The 26404-nt window shown below is 37.0% G+C and overlaps 1 protein-coding gene and 1 long non-coding RNA gene across 8 annotated transcripts in view; one reads left to right on the forward strand and one right to left on the reverse strand.

Annotated features, from left to right (window-relative positions):
• fibcd1b (fibrinogen C domain containing 1b) overlaps positions 1-26404 on the reverse strand; it is a 156516-nt gene that overhangs the window by 68320 nt on the left and 61792 nt on the right. For all 7 annotated transcript variants that reach the window (XM_048188511.1, XM_048188506.1, XM_048188510.1 and 4 more), the window contains 2 exons: positions 10666-10825; positions 7656-7792 (listed from right to left, as the gene is read on the reverse strand). In XM_048188511.1, the coding sequence (XP_048044468.1) occupies positions 7656-7792; positions 10666-10825 (297 nt within the window). The remainder of the gene's footprint in view (positions 1-7655; positions 7793-10665; positions 10826-26404) is intronic.
• LOC125267155 lies at positions 21291-25749 on the forward strand. The gene is made up of 6 exons (XR_007184624.1): positions 21291-21349; positions 21479-21553; positions 23415-23486; positions 23931-24020; positions 24830-24944; positions 25035-25749. It is a non-coding gene; the product is annotated as an uncharacterized LOC125267155 (long non-coding RNA).

Genomic DNA, 26404 nt, shown 5'->3' on the forward strand with positions numbered 1-26404 from the left:
AAATAAGGTTAAACAAGATTTATTATGTAAATTAATTAACCACTTTAAAAAATAAAACAGTAAATATATAATAAGACGTATTGTACATGACGCCTAATACATTAACTAATGTTCGCACACAGAACCTTATTGTAAACTGTTATACTTGATTCAATTTCTTAAAGGGTCATATTTATGTGTGTGCCCAAACAGGAAAACAATGATTTATTTTAACAGCTTACACCACACATACACACTTAGCCACCATTAAAGATGGTCATTTCCAAAAGGTCATGCCTGCACGATCTTTTCCAGTTCAAAATAATATAATCAATCAATGTTCTAACATTTCTCCCCTGCTATGCTTTATTTTCACTGTCTATATGTCTCAATTATGTCTCAAACTCTAAGCCCTCATTTCATAAATGACATAAATCCCTCACCATGTAGTTTGTTATGAAAATAGAGGCTTACTCTATCCAATCACAGATACAGACCTGTGGAACTGCCTTCGCCCTGCGCAATTATTTAAAAACACGCATTTGGAAATATACAACCGGGCTATGAAATATGAATGAGTAATAAGAAACAGCGAGACATTGAAAACCATTTTCCAGAAAGGGAAGAAAAACAAGTTGCATTCCAAGTGATGCCCTCCTCCCCCCAATAGTGTGTCCACAAACTGAATTTCAATCTAAAACTTTTACATTTCAGGTCTTAGTGCTTTTTTAATATTTCAGAGAGGAGTTGTGGGTACTTTTGATAAAAGCACCATTTGATAATGCCGGATCACGTAGCACTCTAATAGATCTGCTCCCATAAATGATTTATATAGTGCTCATTTTTAGTCCTCTCCTTTTAGCAGATAAAATAATAATAGTGGAATACATTATCTCGGGGCAGAGCGCAGGTCACGAATGGAATACAGAATATCGCCACCAAAGGTGATAATGTGCGTGTGTAGTTTTTGTGCATGCAAGAATGCATAAATGAGAGCTTGCATGTGTGTGTGAGAGAAAAAGTGACACGGGGAGAAAGAAAGAGACACACAGAATGAGCCTGTAATGCATGATCAAGTCAAAAGAGAAGATATGAAACATCTTTCTTGACTGACACCTCCATACTTTCAGCTGTCAAAGCCTTAGGTGTCTGTGTGCATATAATGTTATGCTTGGTTTTACCTGAAGAAATATCAGTGTAGGAGAAACTGATTTTTTCACCTGTGTGCCTCTCCCTGCATCACCTCTCTGTTTCTCTCTTCCTATTTAGCATTAATGCTGAAGAAAAAAGTGTCATTCCTATTTATAGGAGCTCCTGGTGTCTGGCAGAAAGAAGTGTTCTCTCTTTCCTCTGTCATGCTCCCTGCCGAAATGAAATCAAGAAGCAACAAAAGGACAAGGGCAGGAAATGCGTAGTAAAGAACGAGAGGATTGAAAGGTCTCATTTTGATATTAAAGCAAAGCTGTTGGTCACAGCACAGGCTCAGTGGCTCAGTCTATAAATTCTTCCATTACCATTTCCATTTGTTGTAGCAGTGGCACACTTCACTGTAAGCTTACGTCATCGGGACAGTGCATGACTTTGCGAACACATGCAATCAATTATTAGATGTAAAAAAAAAAAAATGGATCTGAGTGGGTGGATTTCATCCTAAACTAACAGTGTACTGAATGTGGACATACAGTCTGTAATGGGAAGGCGGTGTTTTGAAAGGCTGTTTAAGCTCAAAGCGGTAAAAAATGATGACCCATTTTGGTAATGAAAATCACGAATGATAGTGCTGGAACAAGAGTGGCAAATCAAGCCAGCAATTATGGCTCATATCCACATAAACACGGTTAACTAGACAAAAGATTTATTCAGAGTTTCTGTAAACGAAATCCGGGAACAGAAAAAAAGGTCGGTATAATAGACCATGATAGATAAATGGATCTATTTTCAATTTCTAAAGGTTTTTATGAGAGTGCATTAAGAGAACATGTCAATTGTTACATTATCGCATAGGCATGTTGTTGACAATTTAAAGAATGTTAACATCATTTGTGCTGACTTCACTATTATGAAGATATCTTCCATAAACCAAATGCCTCTTGAGCATTTTTTTTTTTAAGTTTATTTTTTAATTAATTGACTTTCAAAATTCAATCAAAAGATGACATACAGTTATGGTCAGAATTACTGGCACCCTTGATAAATATGAACGAAAGTGGCTCTAAAAATAAATCTGCATTGTTTATTCTTTTGATCTTTCATTCAAAAAATCACAAAAATCTAACCTTTCACTGAAGTAAAATAATTGAAAGTGTGTGTGTGTGGGGGGGGGGGGGGGGGGGGGGGGGGGTCACATTATGAAATAAATGTTTTTCTCCAAAACATGTTGGCCATAATTATTGGCAAATAATTAAAATATCTCTTAATTACACTATATGGCCAAAAGTATTGGGACACCCCTCCAAATCATTGACTCAAGATGTTCCAATCACTTCCATGGCCACAGGTGTATAAAATCAAGCACCTAGGCATGCAGACTGCTTCTACAAACATTTATGAAAGAATGGGTCGCTCTCAGGAGCTCAGTGAATTCAAGCATGGTACCGTGATAGGTTGCCACCTGTGCAATAAGTCCATTCATGCAATTTCCTTACTACTAAATATTCCACAGTCAACTGTTAGTGGTGTCATAGCAAAGTGGAAGCAATTGGGAACAACAGCAACCCAGCCACAAAGTGGTAGGCCATGTTAAACCACAGAGTGGGGTCAACGCATGCTGAGGCGCACAGTGCACAGAAGTCGCCAACTTTCTGCAGAGTCAATAGCTACAGACCTCCAAACTTTGTGTGGCCAAAGCTTCATGGAATGGGTTTCCATGGCCGAGCAGCTGCATCCAAGCCTTATAACACCAAGTGCAATGGAACGTGTCGGATGCAGTGGTGTAAAACACGCGACCACTGGACTCTACAGCAGTGGAGACGTGTTCTCTGGAGTGACGAATCATGCTTCTCTGTCTGGCAATCTGATGGACGAGTCTGGGTTTGGTGGTTGCCAGGAGAACGGTACGTGCCTGACTGCATTGTGCCAAGTGTAAAGTTTGGTGGAGGGGGATTATGGTGTGGAGTTGTTTTTCATAGGTTGGGCTTGGCCCCTTAGTTCCAGTGAAAGGGACTCTTAATGCTTCAGCATACCAAGACATTTTGGACAATTTCTTGCTCCCATCTTTGTGGGAACAGTTTGGGGATGGCCCCTTCCTGTTCCAACATGACTGCGCACCAGTGCACAAAGCAAGGTCCATAAACACATGGATGAGTGAGTTTGGTGTGGAGGAACTTGTCTGGCCTGCACAGAGTTCTGACCTCAACCTGATAGAACACCTTTGGGATGAATTAGAGCGGAGACTACGAGCCAGGCCTTCTCGTCCAACATCAGTGCCTGACCTCACAAATGTGCTTCTAGAAGAATGGTAAAAAATTCCCATAAACACACTCCTAAACCTTGTGGAAAGCCTTCCCAGAAGAGTTAATGTTGTCATAGTTGCAAAGGATGGGCCAACTCCATATTAAACCCAACGGATTAAGAATGGGATGTCATTAAAGTTCATGTGCACGTAAAGGCAGGCGTCCCAAAACTTTTGGCAATATAGTGTATAGTCCCATTCATTTTACATTTTTTTAACACATCAGGGTGACTAGAGACATGAAATTGACCAGTCATGACTTCTTGTTCCACAGGAGTATAAATATGACACATATTTATCACAAGGAGTAAAACCAAAGAATATAGTTCTCATGTGCAGCAAAAGATTGTTGAGCTTCACAAAAATAAAATTGGCTGTAAGAAAATAGCTAAAGCACCGAAAATCCCAATTTCCACCATCAAGGCAATTATTAAGAAGTAATTATTAAGAAGATGTATGTCTAAATCATCTTAATACGTGGTGAGGAGGAGAGTTTGAGACTCTCCAAGGAACACAGCTGGAGAATTGCAGAAAATAGTTGAGCCTCTGGGTCAGAAATCCTATAAAAAATTATCAGGAGGGTTTCAAGAAAAATCATCCTTGCTCATCCATAAACAATCTCCAGCATATTCCGTTGTCATACACGACTGGATCTTCAAACTGGAACTTCTATGGTCAGATGAAACAAAAAAAAAAGAGCTTTTTGGCAGCAAACCCACCAGATGGGTTTGGTGCAAGCAGGGATAAAAAGTACACCATGCCCACATTTAAATATACTGCAGGATCTTTAATGTTGTGGGCCTATTTTTCTGCTAGAGGTCCTGGACATCTTGTTCAGATACACGGTATCATGGATTCTATCAAATACCAACAGATAAAAAAATCAAAACCTGACCGCTTCTGCTAGAAATCCAATAATGGGCCTTGGTTGGATCTTCCATCAGGATAATGATCCGAAACAAACATCAAAGCTTCTGTCATGGCCGTTCCAGTTCCTTGACCTGATCCCTATAGAAAATGAGTGGGGTGAACTGAAGAGGAGCAGCACCAACATGGACCTGGGAATCTGAAGGATCTGGAGATCTCTTGTCAGGTGTTCTCCAAACTCATGAGGCATTATAGGAGAAGACTCAGAGCTGTTATCTTGCCAAAAGAAGGTTAAAAAAAAGTATTGAAAACATTTATTTCATAAAGAGATTTTCCCCACATTTTCAATTCCTTTACTTCAATGAAAGGGTTTTTGTGTGTGTGTGTGTGTGTGTGTGTGTGTGTGTGTGTGTGTGTGTGTGTGTGTGTGTGTGTGTGTGTGTGTGTGTGTGTGTGTGTGTAAATAAAAGATCAAAAGGATTAACAATGCACATTTATTTTTACAGGCTTCTTTGTTCATATTTACCAAGGGTGCCAATAATTCTGACCACAAACTGTATGGCATCCAAAGGTCTGATACCATAAGTGAAAATACTGTTATTCTCCATTAACTACATACACTACCATTCAAAAGTTTGGAGTTTGTAAGATTGTTTTTATTATTTATTTATTTTTTTATGATTTTGAAATAAGTCTCTTATGCTCACCAAGGCTGCATTAAAAAAAAAAAAAAAAACAGTAAACAGTATTTACTGTGAAAAATTATTACAAATTAATATAACCGTTTTATATTTTAAAATATTTTAAAATGTCATTTATTTCTATGACGGCAAAGCTGAATTTTCAGAAATCCTTCAGAAATCATTCTAACATGCTAATTTATAGCTAAAGTAACATATTATTATTTTTATTATTATAAATGTTGAAAACAGTTGTGTTGCTTAATATTTTTGTGGTTCTTTGACAAAAGAAAGTACAAAAGAACAGCTTTTATTTGAAATACTTAACATTTGTAACATTTTAAATGTCTTTACTGTTTTTTTCTTGATAAATATAATGTGTACTTGCTGAATAAAAGTATCAACTTCTTTAAAAAAAAAAGAAGCTTTTCTGTAATCTTACTGAACACACATTTTTGAACGGTAGTGAATTTAAAACTCTCCAATCTCTCTCGTTGTTCGTCGCCTCTTTGGCTCATTTCACTTTTACATTTCATTAGTCTCCCTTCAATATACACACACACCAGCACTGACACCACCCCCTCCCCCACCAGCCCCAACGCACACATATACTGTGACTGTGGGTGTCTTCTTTCCCAGTTGAAACAGTCTCTTGAGCAAAAAAAAGTGGGACGGTTATGAAGAACTAATAGCCTGACAGACTGCATACACCATCTCTCGCCTCAAGCCATTTCCTCCCAACATCTTTCTCTTTCTATCTCTCTCCTCGATCAACAGCCTCTATGATGAGACTGATTTTACTTTCTTCTATATAAAGTAAACTGATATGTGCACATGCATATGTAATCTATGTACGTATGTACATGTGACTATGTCACCAAGATTAGAACCTTGTTTTGCACAGTATTAACATTTATGCACTGATCCACCTGTGATGGCGCAAAGAGAAACCATCTGTGCTACTGAAGATTTCAAGAAATGTCTTTTCTATTGTTCCTCTCTCACATTCTCACCCTCAAACTTACAAGAAACATATATAGTAATGTGATAGATTATTCAGTCCTGTGCAGCCATGCATATTCACAAATAGACAGATGACTTCAGAATGTGCTATACTGTATGCAGATAGAGAGATGTGCATAGAGATGTTATTGATCCCTGAGGGATAGTTCAGGAAAGAACAGCCTCCGTAGTCAGTATGATTCAATCCTATGCTGTGAGATCCAGTGGATACACAATCTCAAAACCCTGAGTAATCAGAATAACTGACCATCATCATCATCATCATCACAATCATATAAATCTCACTAAGTGCTTTTACAATATGTTTCATCTTTTTAAGCAGTCAAATATGACAGCAACTTTGAGCCTCATTCTGTTAAGAACCTCAATAAAGATAAAGCAATATATCTACAAGTTATTACTGAACCAGACGGAGGATTAGTGCTACATTACATGGTTGTTTAGAGAGATTAGATGCATATGATATCAAAAATAAATTTGACTTTTCTTTCTTTGCTATTTTTATTATTATTTTATTTTATTTTTGTGTTGCTTTTAGCCTACTTCAGTCTGGGTTTTAAAAGATTTAAAATGGAGAGAAAAGCACAGCAGACAGCTTTAAATATGATTAATTAAATTAATAATGATATTTTTTGAATTTTCATTTGTGTTGCCACAAGATTGAAAGTATATACAAGGCAAAGACTTTAAATGTGTGCTTCCATGTATTTATGCCATCCCTGCAAAACACTGAATAGCCAATCCAGGACAATGACCACCAGAGCCCTAACCCAGAGTCCTGCATGGGTCACCCGCACCCGCAGTACTTAACAGAACACCCGACCCATTATCCGACAGTAAAAATAATTTATTTCAGTACCCGACCCAACCTGTTTGAAATGAAGACTGAGCCTAACTGCACCCAAATTAAAATGCAGTTGTCTCTCCTGAAACTCTGCAGTGTATATGTGGCCGTTGGTCCTCTTAGCAGCATGAAAAAGAAAACTTTTATAAAAATTGTGAATAGACTACATAAAGAAAGCTATTAAACAGTGATTCCTACAGTATATAATCACTGAAGCTGTCAATCACTCCAATTCAATGTGATTGAATATAATACTCAATGCTGCAAAATGCTGTAAAACTCGTGAACACAAATATGCACAAGACAGTTCGAAAGCGGCTGCCCATCAACATGTACCAAATTGAGTCTAAATAGTTTTGGCTATTTGACCTGCAGTCCATCCATGCATTTTGAATCCCCACGCAAATAACAATGTAAATTTAATTTCACCCGTCAGACCAAATATTAGCGGTTCACCAGTTGGGTACCCTCGGGTATCCACCCACATGCAGGACTTTGCCCTAATCACCCAAAATATTTCAGATGTTTCAAACAATATTCAAATTAGTTGTCAGTCCACATGACAATCCACACATCTCTCTTTTGTGGTGGCTATTCTTCCCTATGTGTGTAAATCCACATGAAGTGCATAATACATTTTTTCCTAGAACCACACCACTTTTCTTTCTTTTCCCACCATTTCATTCACATTAAAATTCAAATAAAAGCCTTACTTTGGTGTGATACCACCAATACCATTGAATTACTCTTCAGGCGGTGCATATTACAATAAACGAAATAACAAATATGCATATGTGTAAATGTGACTCACCGTCCAGCCACCTCCATCCGTGCTCATATCACAGTAGACCTGAAAGCCGGCGGGGTAATGAGTGGGAAAAACAGAGTAGATGCCATCTTCCCTCTGACCGCTAGCATATATATCACTACAGTCCCGTGGACGAGAGCCTTGAAAAAGACAGACAGAAAGAGAGAGAGCATCAAATACAAAAACCACCAAGACTAGATCCCTGGATGGTTACAGGATAGCAAATAACTGAACTAGGCCAAAGCTAATTTAATGACCAAAGGAATATTACTATAGGTTAGCCAACATGATTTTGTGCCAGTCCTTCCAAGGCAGCTGGTGCTTCTCAATTTACTGGTCTCTGTTCCCAAAAGAGCGATCCTTTTCCCTGATTATAGAAAACACACTCCCCTTCACTGGCACACACTTGCACAAAAATGTCTGCTCCATACTGGGTTCATTACAAGCCACACCTGTGGCTCCAGCAGACACATCAGGGCCTTAAAAGTAAAGTGGTAAAATGCTTTTAGACACATTAGGCCTCCCGAGAGCACAATTTAAGCACAGACACTTTCATTCGGCTTCCAGCAACTCATCTAATGAGAATTCAGATCAGCAGGGCACAAAAAGAAGACAATAGTTATGTGTGCTTTTTAAACACAGTTATCTGTGAAATCATCTGATGTTAGATCGAGAATCAGTGAGTCAACAGAGGAAGGAGGAACAGAGCTCTCTGTTCGGGGACCAAAGTGCATGTGATTCTGAGTTGATGATGTCAGAGTATACGATTTGAATCTAAATATTTGCTAATGGGACCACTGAACTTTTTAAGCCAATCACCTGAGCAAAAATGCCATGTGACTAATCATTTACATGTATTAATTTGGCAGACGCTTTTATCCAAAGCGACTTACAAGTGAGGAATACAACAAGCGAGTCATCATGACGAGGCAAATAGACAAGAAGTGCTCACAATACAAGTTATAGGCAGTGCTCAGAGTATCATAGGCTACAATAGAGAGGGATTAGAGGAAGTGAAAGGATAGGTATAAGAAGTTTTTTTTTTTTTTTTTTTTAAAGATGAGGTTAAGTGCTCATGAAAGAGATGAGTTTTCAGCTGTCTTTTGAATATTGCCAGGGATTCTGCATTCCGGATGGAGGCAGGAAGATCGTTCCACCAGCAAGGAACAGTGAACGAGAATGTCCTGGAAAGTGATTTTGTGCCTCTCTGTGATGGTACCACAAGCCTTTCGCTCCTTAAATGAGCGTAGGCTTCTGGTAGGAGTGTAGACTCGTAAGAGAAGGAGGGTGCTGAGCCTGTGGTAGATCTGTAAGCAAGCGTCAACGCCTTGAATTTGATGCGAGCAGCTTTGGAGCCACAGGAAATAGTAAGAGCATTGTGCTATTATGCTATTCTGAATTCTCTTCACTAATTCCCTTCACTAGTGACATCCTATGGCACGTTTGCCAACACTGGGATGCGGAGTGGTAATCTCTGGCATGTGAGCAAAAGCCAGAGAGATGTATTTCATTCAAATAAAGTACTTTGTACATGCATACATATCTACATATTGAGGTAATCATTCCTCATAGTAAGTTATAAAGTTAGGAGTTATAAACACTATTAAAGTGTGAGAATCAAACTGTGCAAGTCAATGAAAGCATGCAGCTCTGACAAACCATTAGTGCGAACACAGAGCATCACATGCACACAAGTTACTGACTGACAGAATACAGCTTGTTCTGCTATACATAGGCAATGCTATACATTTAAGAGATATTCAACCAACTATATTGTGTCCTATTAAACATTCCACAAACATCAAAATGACTATGATGCATGTGGAATCTCTGCTCATGCGTACCTGGTCACTTCACTTGTGTTTTCTCTGATTGGATAGCGTGAAAAGACCAAGAGCATTTTTTCGTATTCCAGATGAAACTGGACAAAATGCATCTGTAAATGTACATTTTCCTCCTCTTAAAATGGTAATAACTAAACATGCGAGAGCGTGTTATAATGACTCCCGTTACCCATATATGACAGCGCTACTGCGGCACGCTTCGCCGCAGGGCAGCAGCTGAGCATCTCTTCCGCAAGCTGATGTGCAAACTGCCGCAAATGAAACTGAAAGTTCAGCGTCACATCCATAAGCTCAACACAAAGTTGTCTTCATTAAAATTAGTAAGACTAAATTATGATGCTGCTCTCTCTCCAGTTGCAGTCATTGATCTTGAAATTGGCTGATGTAAAATGAAGCTCATATCTTGCTTTCTTTGACGTAAACTCCGTTAAATTTGCATAGTTTGGAAATTGAAGATTAGATTTAAATTCATTTTGTCAAGACACATTTATGATTTATGTTTCCAAGTGTAAATGGAACAGTTTTAACAAAACGGTTAGCTATCCGATTAGTTAAAACGTATGAATGACCAGGTGTAAATATGCCCATTGAAAATCTGTTCTTCAAAGTCTAATTTTAACCTGAAAACATGAATTTGAAAATATAAAACAATTTTTTTTGTGAAAAATTTCTATGTTAGCCATTATGAATATTTAAAATGTGTTTATGTGTATTTATACATGGGGGGATATCAAAAGTGACAGTAAAGCTGTAAAATTTGTATTTCAAATAAATGCTGTCCTTTTGAACTTTCTATTCATCAAATAACTTTGAACAAAATGTCCCACTGTTTCCACCTAAATGTTTAGTAGCACAATTGTTTTTAAAGGCACAATATGTAAGATTTTTGGATTAAAATATCCAAAAACCACCAGTACAATGTTATATATTTTGTTAACTTGTGTACTTGCATTATCCCAAATGTTTCCAAGTATGATTAAATCCAGAGAGATAAGCAATTTTAACCAGGACACATGGACCTCATATATATATATATTATTTTTTTTTTATCAAATAAATGCTGCCTTGGTGCTTGGTAGTGTACAGTGGAGCACATAGACAATGGACACTAGGGTAAAACCCCAAACATGTTAAACAAAGGAGATGGGCAGGTAAACTGGATCCCCTACCATTAGCACAGCCTTTAAGGCGAACTCCTCTGACTGGTGCCCTCTGCAGGTCAGCCTTCACCCTGGCCTTCAGACCGCCTGTTTCCTTCTGCATGGCACTCAGAGCATCGCTCACAGAGTTGACAACCTTCACCATGTTAATCTGGCTCTCAGACAGCAGCTGCAACACATACACAAACAAAACCTATTACACAGAAAGCATGAGCTGACAAGGAAACTGTCCAGAATAATCTGCAGATTGATGTGATTGATTAGCAGCTTATTATTATACAGTATAATTGAATATTTAAAAGGATATAAAAATGGTCAGAATTTACTTACCCTCATTATTCAACCCATATGATTTTTTTCAATTCTACTAAACACAAAATGAACAAAGTATGGACAAAAACTTTTCATTTAACCCTATTGAATTTCATTAAATTTCAAAGCATTTTCTTTGGTGTTCCACAGAAGAAAGTCACATAGGTCTGTAATGACAGTGCTCACAACACATTTTGGACCCATTACGTGATATTTAGTGTTTAGTATCCCAAAATAAGTTGATGTAAGGTCCCATTGCCCAAAAATATATCAGCCATTGTGGATAACATGCTGTCTCTTGACATTCACTTTAGTGGCTTGGAAAGCAAAATGTTCAATTATAGCTCTGCAGCACAACAGAAAACAATTCTTGTGCCAAGTGCCGATCTGTTTGATGGCTTTAACTTATGGGAACACACTATAGGCTTATTTCCTGGCTGGACATATAGAAAGCTTTGAACCATTGAAGCGAACTGTTCATTGTCCAGTGAAAATGAAAATCCCTTGTAGCCCAAGAGAAGGCAAAATCTTTCTGGGAGACAGGTTCCATAAGACCAACTGTCATTTAGCTCAAATACTTGACATGCAATAGAGCTGTAAAGGTCTTTGTGCCAGATTTACAGTGTTATTTTCAGCTTGAGGCAGTTGAACCTGCTATAGCTTGTCTACCTAGAAATAAGACCAGTGTGTGCCTTTCCTCCATAAACTTGAGATCTGACCCATTTTAGATGGAAAACCCTCAGTGTTCTTGTGAGCATGAGTGTGTGGTCGTGTCATTGTTTGTGAGGCACATTCAACATAATAAATGAGTGTCCTGTTCTCGCCTGCAGCTCAACAATGTGTCCTATACAGTGATCTTTAAAGGACACCTACACATTTGAGCAGGGCACACACTGTCTATGAGAACAGTGTCAGTCAAAGGTATGGACTCAACATGGTCTCTGAATCATCAGAAGCATTTTGTAAGGTAAGGTATGTTTAAATTACAGTGTATGTATGAGAGATAAATGATTTGTCATATTGAAAAAGACAAAATCTTGTAGTATTTTAATATTTTTCCCCAAACCTAAATTCTGAATAATCCATGGAGTATCAAGAAATTAAATATTATTATTAACAAAACAAACAAACAAACCAAAAAAAAACATGGTGATTAAAGAAAATACTGGAAAACTACCCCCAGATCACTATGACCAACAAATAAATTAGTGTGCAAAAGTTTTGGTAATATTTTGTAATGTTTTTGAAATGAGTCTCTTAAGCTCACCAATGTCACATTTATTTGATCAAAAATACAGTAAAATACAATAGTTTTCTTACAATTTAAAATAAACTGTTTCTATGTTAATATATTTTGAAATGTAATTTATACCTGTGATGGCAAAACTGAATTTTCAACATCATTACTTCAGTCCTCAATGTCACATGATCCTTCAGAAATCAATATGCGGATTTGGTGCCCAATAAAAAATTCTTATTACCGGTATTATCAATGTTGAAAACAGTTGTGTTGCTTATATTTTTGTGTAAATTTACTTTTTTCAGCAATAGAAAGATCAAAAGAACAGCATTTATCTGAAATATGATATTTTTTTAATATTATAAATGTCTTTACTTTCGGTCAATGTAATGCTTTCTTTCTGAAAAAAAAAACAAACTTACTGATCACAAACTTTTTAATAGTAATATATGTAAATTACATTGTTGATGTTCACATACAAGGTTTATGAATACATGGAATATCAAATAATTATTTTGAAGAAAAATATTCCAAAAATCATACACCATTAGGGTGATTTAACCCCCTTAATGAATTCAAAAATTAACCGAACACACGCTTTTGAATACAATGAGTCCAATTCCTCTTATGGGACAGAGAAGCAGACAAGACCATTACTACAGTAATACACTGTACCACACTGAATTATGTTTTCTAGGACCTTAACCCTACAGATCATGGTTGGTTTGACACCTAAAACACTCGTGCATGACGCAAACACACATGCTAGCGCACTGACAACTGTAATGCCCATAGGAAGTAACCTTTAGCTTCAGGGCTTTTCCGGGGTTATTTCAGCAAAATGTAACACTGAGATGATTGGCAGTGCAGAATTACTTCCTTTAATTGCAGGGTGTAAACAGAATAGTCACTGAAGCTAAAATGCCAGTAGAGCTAAAAGAGATTCACACAGAGCTCAACGCTTTCATTACTCACCAGTATTTCTCACTTTTATAGGTGATGCTATTTACTCTCTAAGGTTTTAAGAGGAGGGGGAGGCCTATAATGTTTGTGTGCGCATATCCTGCTGCTTTATGGAGCATATGTGCTAAAATGCTATCATGTGTAACCTGAAATCCTACCTCAGTGAACTATCAGAGCTGGTTTCACCACAAATTAACAATTAAATTGGCATTTCAATTTAATACAGAATGGAGTTTATCTGTGACAAGGGAACTGTCTGTGTTTCATTTTTCATGTGAAGGGAGATAATTACAGGTATAAGTGCCCTTAATTAATGAGGTTTGATAAATTTGAGGATGACACATTTTTACACTGTTTCTACGGTAACCGCACACCCGCCCCTGTCTCTTTTTCTTTACTCTTCAGTTGCACTCAGTCTGTGCTGAGTGTTGCTTTCTGTGCTCCTTTCCAGATTTTACAAATCCAACTATGCATTCAAACTGTATCAAAGCTCAAAAATAAAAAAATAAAAATAAAAAGAGTATAAAAACAGAAAGACCTCTCACATTAACACACACACACACACAAACACAGGTCAGCTCTGCTGTCTAGAAGTCATCAGAAAACGGAGGATTATTTTCTATTCAGGGGGGGATTTTGCTAACGCTTTTCACTGTCACACAGGTGTTTGGTAGCGATAAACAACTCTCTTTCACTCCTGCCCGCTGTGTGTGTTTGTCCATGTGTGTGTGTGTGCGTGCGTGTGTGTTTGACAGATTTGGTGTGTAGGAGCTTGTCAGTAACTCGTGGTTAGAGAGAGATGGTGTTAATCCTAAACCTTAAGTCTTCGTAATTCAGATTAAAGTCAGGCTTTAACTTGGTGGTAATTCACTTAACACAGAAAAACAGGTGGCATCTGCTGTTCCCCAGCCCTGAAACTGAAGTCTATAGAACACAGCCATTGCCATCTTGTGTATCAATGTCCTCATATCAGCTTTCTCGGTCCTCAGCTGGCAATAACACAATGTATGTGACTATAACACTAGCATAATGCAGTCGGAATACAATATCTTACAGGATGCCAGAGTGAAAGTCAACACACTTATAAAATACCCTGGAATAGCAGAAAATCCTATCTATAAAGAACCCTGCAGGACAAAGAAATTACAATATATTGAAAATAAACAATCAGTGGCATTCTGATACATGCTGGACCTTGAAACCAAATAAAGGTGTCTTACACAGCAGTGTAAATACTGCTCTGAGTAAATTCTGTGATGACACAATGCCGCATAACAGCCTAAAATGCATTATGCAGCTCATCCCCTAGTATCAAATGTTGCTTTGCTTCTGTGTATTGAAATGCAGCATCAGAGCAACCTTAAACCGTGCATTGTCATAATGCGGTATTTATTTAATCATATTTTTATGTAAACGTTTGTTTTTTTAATTATCATTTCATGTTTCTATGTTCATAATTGTATTGCATTAGACTGCTAATATAAATTAAATGTTATATACATATTTCACGCATTCCTCATAAATTTTGTATGTGAGGCTTTAGCAATGCACTAGCATTCAAAAGTTTAGGGTCAGCCAGATTTTGTTAAAAAAAATGAATACATTAAATTGATCAAAATTGACAACGGGCCCTATTTTAATGATTTAAGCGCATGGTCTAAAGCACACGGCGCAAGTGCACTTAGGGCGTGTCCGAGTCCACTTTTGCTAGTTTAACGATGGGAAAAATGGCCAGCGCGCCCGGCGCATGGTCGAAAAGGGTTGTCCCTATTCTCTTAATGAGTAATGGGTGTGTTTTGGGCGTAACGTGAAATAAACCAATCAGAGTCTAATCTCCCATTCCCTTTAAAAGCTAGTTATGATCATTCGATGGTGGATTTGCTATTCACATGGCGGAATTTACAAGCAGAAAAATCTACAAACCATCTACTGGACAAGCCGGATTTAAAACAAAACAAATTTTATCTATATTATCTATAACATTTTTATCGATTTTACATTGTAATCCTTTTCTTTTTAATATTTGGCATGTTTGTGTGCTGCTGCATGTCCCCGTGTGTGTAATAAGCAGAGTGTACACGCGTTGTGCACCCGCATATAGGTGCATATTACTAACGCGCTCTTTAAATGACAAAACAAATGACCAATTTGTTTGACCAAACCACTGGCCAAGTGAAACCTGGTCTAAAGTCAATGGCGCAGTCTATTTCAGTTGCCTCAAAAAAGCAACGCACCAACAATGCTCCTGAACACACCTCAGTTTTCAGACCAGCACACACATGGGCGCACAAATGGGTGCAAATGCATTTGCTATTTAAACAACGTGGCGCAGGACGTAGTTTCATTTGTGTCACGCCTGGTGTCGCATTGCGCTGGGTGTATGATAGGACCCAATATCTTTTGTTACAAAAAATTCCATTTCAAATAAATGCTGTTCTTTCTATTCAAAGAATCCTTAAAAAATATCATATTTCAACAAAAATGCTAAAGTATTTTAGGAAGTATTTAAGTTTTCAACAGTAATAATGATAAGAGATGTTTCTTAACACCAAATCAGCATATTAAAAAAAAATTCTGAAGATCATGTGACACTGAAGACTGTTTTTACTGTATATTTGTTCATATAAATTGGTGAGCAAAAACATTAAAACATTTGACACCAAACATTTGAATTGTAATGTACATATTATAAAAATCATAAATAAATTAAAATCAATAATGATAAATAAACCAACCAAACAAATAATCTTCATACAGACAACTGATTGTTTTAAATGTACTTATGATTCTGAGTAATCCTTCTGGTGGCTCTTTATTCATTATTTCATATTTAAAATATTAATTTGAAAACATTATTGCTGCTGTACATGTCACCTCTGTACAGCATTAAATGTAAATGCACTGTTCCATCATGGAATACATGACTCTTCATATGCAGCTTATTTACCACCTACAGTATGCACTGTAAAGATGGCATACGAGATACACCGCTGGATGGGCAGACTAAATGTTCAGTTTCTGATACGCAAGGACAATTCCAGTGAACATTTATCTCCATTACTAACTTTTAGATTTCAAACTGGCTGGTGAGGTGGTAAACAGCTTCCAATGGGTCTCACATTGATGAGAAAAGCTTTTTGCAAATGAGCCACGGTTTGAAGCAGCATAAAGTGTGAGAACAAACCAGCGGGGTGGCAATTGAACTGAGGTTCAGACTCCGGGAAACACACCAAGTGTTAACTCGGCATTATTCTCCCTGAAACATCATTTATTATGGATCCTGTCCATTTCCCAGAAGTTCAATGGTTTGACAAAAGCTACTGCTGAGCTGAAGACACACCTGCATCAGTGCAGTTCTGCTCATGTTTTGTAACCGTGATTTCAGATGTCTTACACTGTAACAAATTTCTGTAGTTTTCACAGCATTATTACTGTAAAATGAACAAATCCTTACTGTAGAACCTGTATACAGCATGTTGCTGTAAATCTGTAAAGTATCATGCTGGTGGGTAAATTCTACAGTAAATTTATTTTTTGCTGTGAATCACAATAAAGAAATTTTGAGCAGGACTTTTTTCAGCAGCAGAAACTGAGGAGATTCTTCAACAAGGTAACTTTTCTCATATTTTGCAATGCTAGGTTAATTTACCAAGGCGTCCTCATCTAAATTCACTTGTGTTTAGGAGTGCGCCAGGAGAGAGATGCAGAGAGCAGCACTAGTAAGCCATATCATTACAAACATAACTGTTTGGTCATGTAAATTTGATAGATTTTTTTTTTTTTTTTTTTTAATCTGTCAATATTTGATAATGTCATTTGTTTGGTGGAGTAACATTGCTGGATAAAAGTAAACTGGAACTCACTTCTTTTACTGTCTATGGAACTCACATGCATATGTGTTAGCAAAGTGCGCTAGCCATTTCTTCTCGTTTTTCTAGCTATGGCATGATGAATCAAATAATGAAGCAGGCTGAAGTAAAATGCAGCAACAGGTAAGGATTTTAAACAGCACAACATTTTTCAAAGGATCATGTTTTTCTGAGCTTCTCTGCCAGGAAAAATACAGCAGCTACATAGAATAGATGCTAGCTTTTTTAAGTGAATTCCTGCCTGTGAGCATTATAATATATGGTGACTGGTTCAACAAGTTTTGTTCAGGAACTTGATCGATATGGAACTTCATTGATACAAAATGGATATGACAAACTACGTACATCGTTGTGTTGTGACCAATCGATGTGTTGTCATGATCTCAAGTTCAAATGTTCTCAAGGCCACAAGTTTAGTGTAAAATAATCTACATGACATATAGCAACATGCTTTTAATTTTTTTTCTATAGTAACTGTCATTAGTTCATTTACTTTCAGCTGTGTTAGATTAATTAGTCTCGTTTGTATTAACTAGTTAAGTTGTGCCTTGTCTCCATTCTCTGTTTGGTGTTACGATTATGTTAAGGTGTGTCACTCTGCCTGTTTAGTGGATTGTCTTGTCTTTGGGGAATTTATTAAACTTGGTATTGGATTTATATTCAGTGCTGCAATAGTATTTTTCTGTCTGCCAGCACACACACCCATTGTGTGACAATAATATAGTATATTTGTTACAATGCTTGGTTAGGAAAGTCACAAAGATGAGGAAACATCCTGTTGCTGAATGCTTAGAAAAGAAATGCTATATGTCACTAGAACTGATGAAGACTAAGGGAAAACTGAGGGCTTATAAGCATGAACAAACAAAGGGACCTAATAAGATAATTAATGAGACAACAGGTGAACAGAATGATTAATCAAACAGACTGAGAAACTAGGTCCAACAGGGAAGAACCAAAAACAATGAAGACAGCATACATGTTAATATAATACAATATAATGTAATATAATATAGCCATTTTGCCATAATTGAAAATAAAAAGTGTTTAAATTTATAGTAAATTTATTAATGTTACAGCTTGGTTGTATGTATATGCACAAAGAGGAAGATAAAGGGTAGAACAGTCTTTAACCCTCTGGAGTCTGAGGCTGATTTGGGGCTTGGAGAAGTTTTGACATGCCCTGACATTTGTGCTTTTTTCAGTTGTTCATAAACATATAAATGACAAAAGTGTCATTACACTGTATTCAGCACAAACTAGGCTACAATAATATGTGAGGAACATGTATGTACATGTTTGTATTTTTGAAGGAATAATGTTTATGCGTGGTCATTGAAAAAACAAAAAACTTAACTCACTGAAATAAGGACAAAAAAAGTATATTAAATCTGTGTTCATAAGACTTCTGGGTATTGGAGGTTGTAGACGAGTTTTTGCTTCAGAATTATGTAAAAATTATGCTGCCTACTCCTTCATATAAAACAATATATTGATTTAGTTTTTGTAAGACACTTTTTGTCAAGAAACACAGTATGCGTGGAGGCGTGAATCATCATGAATAATGGGCCATTTACACCTGAGAAGACAAAAGAATCACATAATAATGACCTGAAATGACTTGCATATTAATGAGGCCTTTCAGTCAGGTAGGCTGTGAAAAAAATCCTCTGTAATAATGTCTTAGCTCATCATGAACAGCAATACTGTGAAATATTATTACAATATAAAATAATGGTATTCTATTATATTCTTTAAAATATAATGTATTTCTGTAATGCAAAGTGTCTGAACAATTATGTGACCTCTATGGCATTTCATATAGGCTTTTAGCTTAAAAGCATGCACATTTGAAGAAATATTGATGGATTCTTATATATTTATGTTAATTTTCTATACTGAGAAGTAATATTTATTGTTATCACTATGAGTGCTGGATACTGTGTTTTCAATTCATACTTGCAGCCGGAGGGCGCTCTGTACACCTTTAGGCCGTTAACATATATAGAAGAAAAGGAACTAGGAACTAACGGCATGTCTTCTAGAGATCGCTAACCATGGCTTTAACATCCAAATAAACACTTTTCAAGACAATAAATACACGATTGAGACAATGCATACAAGTATTGCCTCTAAATTTACGTCTGAATAGCGCTGGCTCCGTGGGCGTGGCCGCATTAGCGGATAATGAGCTGAATCTCAGACTTCTGACATGGCTCTCTTTTCATACAGATTACATAAACACAGAATGTTTGTTTTCGATTTGACTTGCACGATTTAAATCCTGACATTTCAACGTTTCTTTAGACATAAGTGTCATTTTTTTTGTCATTAGTATTCATAAGTTACAGTTCATTTTCTGAGAACTATCAGATTGGACTTCGTTCAGAGGGAGATGAAAGATCACGCATCATGTTAGTTTTCTTTATTTTACAAAAAGCACAACATTGTGTTTTTACTCTGAGTGTGCACAAATAAAAGAAGACATTCTATAGTTTCAATTGATATATTACTTATGTCTCTATGACAAGAAATGACGGAGTATTTTAAGTCTGTTTTGCTGCAATGTGAAAAAAATCCTGCAAAAAGCGTGTTTTCGGACCTCAGGGAGTTAATAAATCCACAGGCAAGTAGATTCACAAACTGGCAGACACAAGACACATAGAACCATACCGGACAAAGATGAACTGAAAACACAAGACTTTAATACACTGACAAACGAGGTGGGTAATGGAACACAGCTGATAGTGATGATGAAAGTGATCAGTAACTATGGTGACAAACTAGTGGCGGGAAATGGTGCAAAACAGGAATCCAAACAGGGTGAAATGGTGACAATTAATAATCTCCTTTTATGACTATCCCATGTTGCTAAAGTCATGCAGGTTTGTTTACGCATTAAGATAATGTTTCCTCAACACAGTACATGGCCATGAAATTTTTGGATCGTCAGCTCAGCTCCCTAATTTGTGAGCTTGTTAATCAGTATATGGTGTACATGAATCCAGGCACTAAGAACAGTACAAGACACTGGCTCACACATTGGGACACAGATGACTCTATTTCTGGCGACAACACAATGTCATTATTTTATAACTCAACTACTGGTATTCATGAACAGCAGCATTTTCTTGTTACATAAACGTGCAACAATTCAGGGATAAAAATGTTAGTTAGATTATGTTAATTAGATTATGTTAATTAGTGATTTATGTTTATGCAGAAATATAATAACGTAATGGTTTGTACTGAAAAAAACAAACAAACAAACAAACATCTATCTCATGTCGTTATGTGGAGTGAGTTGGCTCATGTGATCAAAGTTTCATTCTTAAGAACTTCCGTTACGCTCTCAGAAATAAAGGTACAGTGAGGGTACAATTAAGTACTTTAAGGTACAAATTTCACAAATGTGCCAGCAAAGGAACAAACATGTATCCAGCTGAGTACCAAAAAGTACCTTTCCAAAGAAAAGGGGTACACAATGAAATATGCATGGTGAAAGGTACATATATGTACCCTTTGAAAAGGTACATTGTCATATAAAGTAATAGTTAAGGTACAACATTCACAAATGTACCATTAAAGGTCCTATCGTGTTCCCATGGGGTACTTAGAAGTACCTTTTGGGTACACATCCTGTAGGGTACAAAAAAGTACCTTATTCAAGTCAAAGGGTACACTTCCTGTGGGGTACTAAGAAGTACTTTTCAAGTTACAGGGTACACAATCCTCTGGGGTAGCAGCTACTTATGCGTGCCTTTTCTAAGACTGATAGAGCCTTTGTCATAATTTGTAAATGTGGTATGCCTTGGACAGATTGACACAATAAATGTGTTATCTCCTGGGCGGGCAGTTTGTGTTTATGAAAATAAAAACAATACATATATTTCATATGGTAGCACATAAAAAGCTCTATAAATAATGAATAATCATTTATAAAAATAAATATACATTATATATATTTCAATGTATTACACGAAATGTTAACGGCTGTTTTTTGTCGGCCAATCACGTCACGCCTCTCGTCTTTTCAAACTGCGGCGGATCGCGCTCTTTTCACTCCGGCCTGGTTTGAGGGGAATCGCGATGCTTTGGACCGTTCCGTAAGTTACGGTAGATAATACTTGTTAAAATGCGTAGTGCTGAAAAAAACGATCATAGAAATAGTTAGCTAACAAATATGTTGTTAATTAGTTGGAGCGCACGACAAGCTGTCCAGCACACCAGATCATTATAAACAACTAACGTTAAAAAAATGGAAAATAAGTGAAGGATTTAACGTGGAGCGTTTGCTTTGCTGCATCAGGTACGTTCACAGTGCTCCTGTGATGTGTTTTGCGGTTGACCGAGTGAAATGTCTGTTCTCATCGCATTACTTTCTACGGTATGAATTTTCTTCAAGGACATTGTCAAGAATTTGATTTGATGTTGACAGAGATGAAGGTTTGACCGATTTCACGTCAAGCACAGGAGCCCTACCACAAATGCTGGAGAGTGCCGTCAAATCCAGGTAACGTATTTAGTTTTTTGTATAGTAAATGTATTTTTAATGTGAGGATATTTTAGATGACTTTTTTAGGCAATATAATTTGCAATCTATGTTCTGTCTGTCAATCTATCTTATGCCTTGGTTGTTGTCTGCTGGCCTCTAAATTTCTCATGATATAACTTATGAACATGCAGCTTACAACTAGGGATGCACCGATCCGCCTTTTTCACTTCCGATACCGATCCCGATACCTGGGATTCGGTATCGGCCGATACCGATCCGATCCGATCTTCAAGTAATAAGAAAAGCGCTAAATTACCTAATAAACTGTATGCCTCACTTAGGGCTGTGACGGTCGGCATGACAACCGCGCCACCGCGGTCGTGGAGTGTCACCGGCGGTAGTGTGGCGTGTATATAATATATAATCTCAAAGGTCGGGTTAACCGAGAATTTTCTGTCATTGATGGAATTTTTTTTAGCAGTGACGGAAAAAATCTGCAGCCTGTCCGTCATTTTGACAGATTACTGAGGCTGATGTAACTGAACTGTAATTCCCACCCCTGTCCAGTAGGTGGTGAGTGTGCTCCAGTGTGGCAGCAGAGCGCGAGTTCAGTCTCCAGAATAAAATGAAAACGATGCCTTTGATTACACACACCCAGTTTGTCCATTTTATTATATATTATATTATAATACTTATGCTTACATAAAGTTTCTAATCCGTTTTGTTTTAAATAGTTTTTATTTTTGTTGTTGCTGACTAAGTTTATGGTCAATGAATGGCTTTTCCTACGTGACATTGTTTACTGATTGAACTGACGTGATACAGATTTCGGTAAGCTACTGCAACTTTCAACATATTTTTTGATTTTCATTCATGTTTATTTCCTTCTGTAAAGTAGTAAAGAAGAAGAGATGATCACGTTCACTCACGATCCTCAAAAAGTGTTGAGATGAGATGTAAGATGAAAACTGAAAAGTGACGCAGACTTTAACTTTTCATAATACTTTCTTTTCATAATATAAATAATTGCATAGCCTATGCCTATTTGTTTATCTTATATGTTTGTGAATACATATGAAAATGTGGACGAAATCAGAAGCTATTAAATGTCTTATAATTAAAATATAAAAATTAAAATGATGCAGCAACATATGATAGATAGGACAGAACAAAAAAAAAAAAAATGCTATTAAACAATCTTTCATTGCGCAAAAATATTATAATATGAACGGCTCCCATGAGCGGCACAAAGCGCTTTTATGCGTATCCCGTGTGCAGAATGATGCGCTTGAAGCACCATGGAATCAGCACGCAGCGGCAGTGAAAAGTTCAAAGCACAAAGTGAAGAAATATTGATGCGTATTGTATTACCGGTATCTTGATTAAGTATAATAATAGAAACATTGATTCATCTTGGAGAGAGTTTCATTGTGTTGACTGTCGTAACTGAACGCGACACGCAGTCTGAATGCTGAATGGAGAGTGACTGACAGCCGCAGCGGAGGGAGGCCTTTACGTGAACTTTAATTTAACAACTAAAATATTCATCTGTACCTCAAATTAAACTATGGAATGGCTTCAGAACACTTGGAATATAGTGTACAGAAACAGTATGGTGCTTTTTAATGTGTTTGTGCCTTTTGTAGAGCTTAACAACAACAGAATAGTACACGCACAATATCGGATTTTGGATCGGTCCCGTCCGGCCGATACCCGATCCGGCAAAAATGGCAGTATCGGTGCCGATACCGATCTGAATATCGGATCGGTGCATCCCTACTTACAACATCATCTGACTGTTTGATAGATATTAGAAATGAATGTATTTTGTTGAGATCAATACTTTGTTCTTAAATTTTTTGTTCTTTGATTTAATCAGCAGTGAAGATGAACATCTAAGGGGACTCCCACAATGGCTTGAGTACTAATGCTGCTCAGATATGCTGTGTGTGTAGGTCTCATTGCATTTCAGTCTTTACTTATTTTCTTCTTTTACATAAAGTTATAAAAAAATAATTCTACTCACCCTCATACTGTTACAAACCTGTGTGAGTTTCTTCTGTTGAACACACAAGAAGACGTTCTGAAGAATGTTGGTAACAGGACACTTGATGCTATCCATTGACTTATAGTATTTTTATATTTTTTTTTCCCAACTATGTAAGTCACAGGCTACCGTCAACTGTCTGGTTACCAGCATTCTTTAAAAATATCTTTTATGTTCAGCAGAAGAAAGAAACTCATGCAGGTTTGGAACATGAGGGGGAGTAACAATAACATTTTCATTTTTTGGTGTAATATCCCTTTAAGATATTTTAATAGACAATGCAAAAGTTGATATATTTGCTGATACTGATATATTTTGAAAATGTTTCCTCTTTTGGATAAATAACAGATGGAAAGACTGAGGAGTTGAAAGCTGATTCTACCCTGGAAAGGAGTAATTTTCTCTTTTAGAGGGGATGGAAGACCAAGCAGATACTATGTAAGTGTGAAGTCTTTACTTACACGGACATCTCTTGTTTAATTTATCATAACAAATATTCATTAATATGACTTGACATGAAGGAGGACAGATGCAGGTAATTGCACATGTTGATCTCTGACTGTTTAGGTTTCTTTAGTGCAAATCTATGGAGCTGCTGTAAATACATAATAAAGGTAATGGTACACATTCAATTCTTAATGAAAAAAAAAAAAAAACTCTTCACCCTTACTAACTTATTTAACCTTAAAAACACATGCATTGAGTGTAAAATGTGGACAGTTTAGTCTTAAAAAAATAAATAAAATAAACTTCATGGTTGCCATCCTCTGTGGCTGGCTTGTCAGTATTGTAATATTGTGGTTGTCACAACAACCCTAGGCCCATAGGCTGCTCTTAATTAGGGCTGCACGATTAATTGCATGCGATTGTCACGGGCATTTCGTCAGTAAAACCGGTTCCCTGATTACCGCTAAATCTCCATCACCTGCTTTCAAATGAAGCGGCATTTAATAGACAGAACCGTAGATCACTGACAAGCCACGCAATATCGCGTTCATATCGCAGATGAATCGCCTTCGATAATGAACGCGATATTGTGTGGCTTGTCAGTGAACTACGGCTCTGTCTAATAAATGCCGCTCCATTTGAAAGCAGGTGATGGCGATTTAGCGGTAATCAGGGAACCGGCTTTACTGACGAAATGCGCGTGACAATCGCATGCGATTAATCGTGCAGCCCTACTCTTAATCCTACACTTAAACATTTGTTGCATCTCTAATTTTAGTTTAGTTTTCATTAATTTTCAGATTAAAAAGTGCTACACAATGATGGTTGTTCTTGCATATCTTCTGCCACCATTGCCTGGAAGTAGATGCAATGTTAAATCTGAAATTTCATTTCTTTCAATTTAATTTTGTACCGGTAAGTTTTACATGGACCGTTATTTTTGTAATGATGTCTTGATGCATTATAAACTCCTAAAATGTATTTATTTTTTCCCTTAACTCTTAGCGTGGAGCCACTATTGCATCCCTCTGCAGCAGTTTTGAGACCGCATCAAAGACCAGACCACAGCCGATCTACATTGGAAGTTTGAAGAGCACAACATGACAGTACATCATTACGAGGATTGACAGAGTAACCATTCCTGTGGATGAGGGCCTGATGTGCTGTGGACAGTATATTCTAGGTGTGAAACTTGTCCTGTCCACCACAGATTAGTTTGGTCTTTTCTTTCTAAGACTGGAGCATCTAATATTGAAACACCACATTCTCTTCTTTTTAAAACTGACACGGTTTCGCTAGAAAACAACCTCTTCTTCAGCTGTGATCGCGTACAGCCCGTTTAAACACTTCAAAGACTTTTGAAACTGCATTGATTTGGACTTAAAAACGATGGTAACCAATGAACTCCATTGTTAGAAGAAAAATCCAGAAATGTTTTCCTCAAAAAACAAAATTTCTCTCCCACTGAGGAAAGAAAGACATGGATATCTTGGATGGCATTGGGTGAGTAAATTATTAGGAAATTTTCTTTTTGGGGTGAACTAATCCTTTAAGCATACAATGAACACTCACAGTAGCTTTTAGTCAATATAAATCGTTATGTTATCTTTTGTTATGTTATGTTCTTACACTGCAGTAAGTAATGCATTCATAAAGTGATTCTCTATTAAAGTTGTTTAAATGTGAAAAACTTTGTTTATTAAAGTTTATTGCAAACGAAGATTGTGGTGTGCGGTCGTTATTCTCTTTCCAGTATTTTAATCAATAACAATATTGTGTATATTCATTATCGTGATATATCGTATTACAGAATATCGGCACATATTTAGGCTGCTGTCACTTTAAGAGCTGCACAGATCCCCCTGAAATCAAAAGTGTTTTAGCTTTTAATATGAATATGTTAGCCTTAATGTTATGAATAAGCTGGTGTGTTCCAAAACAATAACAAAATTCACATTTAGGAGATATAAGCATTCAAAACGTACAGTCTCTCACTTTCGCTAAAATGGATCACAGATTTTCATGACATCACAACGCACTTCAGCTTCTCATCAAATCTTCTGTCCAATCAAATGCTCTCTATAATCTGAAGTCCCGCCCCCTCCTACACTATCAACAGACACTGAAGCTGCGTCTGAAATCAGTCATTTGTTCACACATTTAGTGCACTATATAGAGAATAGGGAACGATTCAGACAGTGTAAATATGCTTTCCATTGACGTGAATGAAGTCCGTTTTCACGTTAGTATAACGTGAACCACTGCAGCGCGAGCACTGCTCTGGCCCAGGGACACGAGATCACAGAGTGGAACATATCAATGAGTCGGCTCAGACCACGAAATGTATAGGACCCATTTAAATTCTGCACAGAATG

This window comes from Megalobrama amblycephala, linkage group LG4 (genome assembly GCF_018812025.1).
Source record: "Megalobrama amblycephala isolate DHTTF-2021 linkage group LG4, ASM1881202v1, whole genome shotgun sequence".
In the NCBI taxonomy this organism is placed as follows: domain Eukaryota; kingdom Metazoa; phylum Chordata; class Actinopteri; order Cypriniformes; family Xenocyprididae; genus Megalobrama; species Megalobrama amblycephala.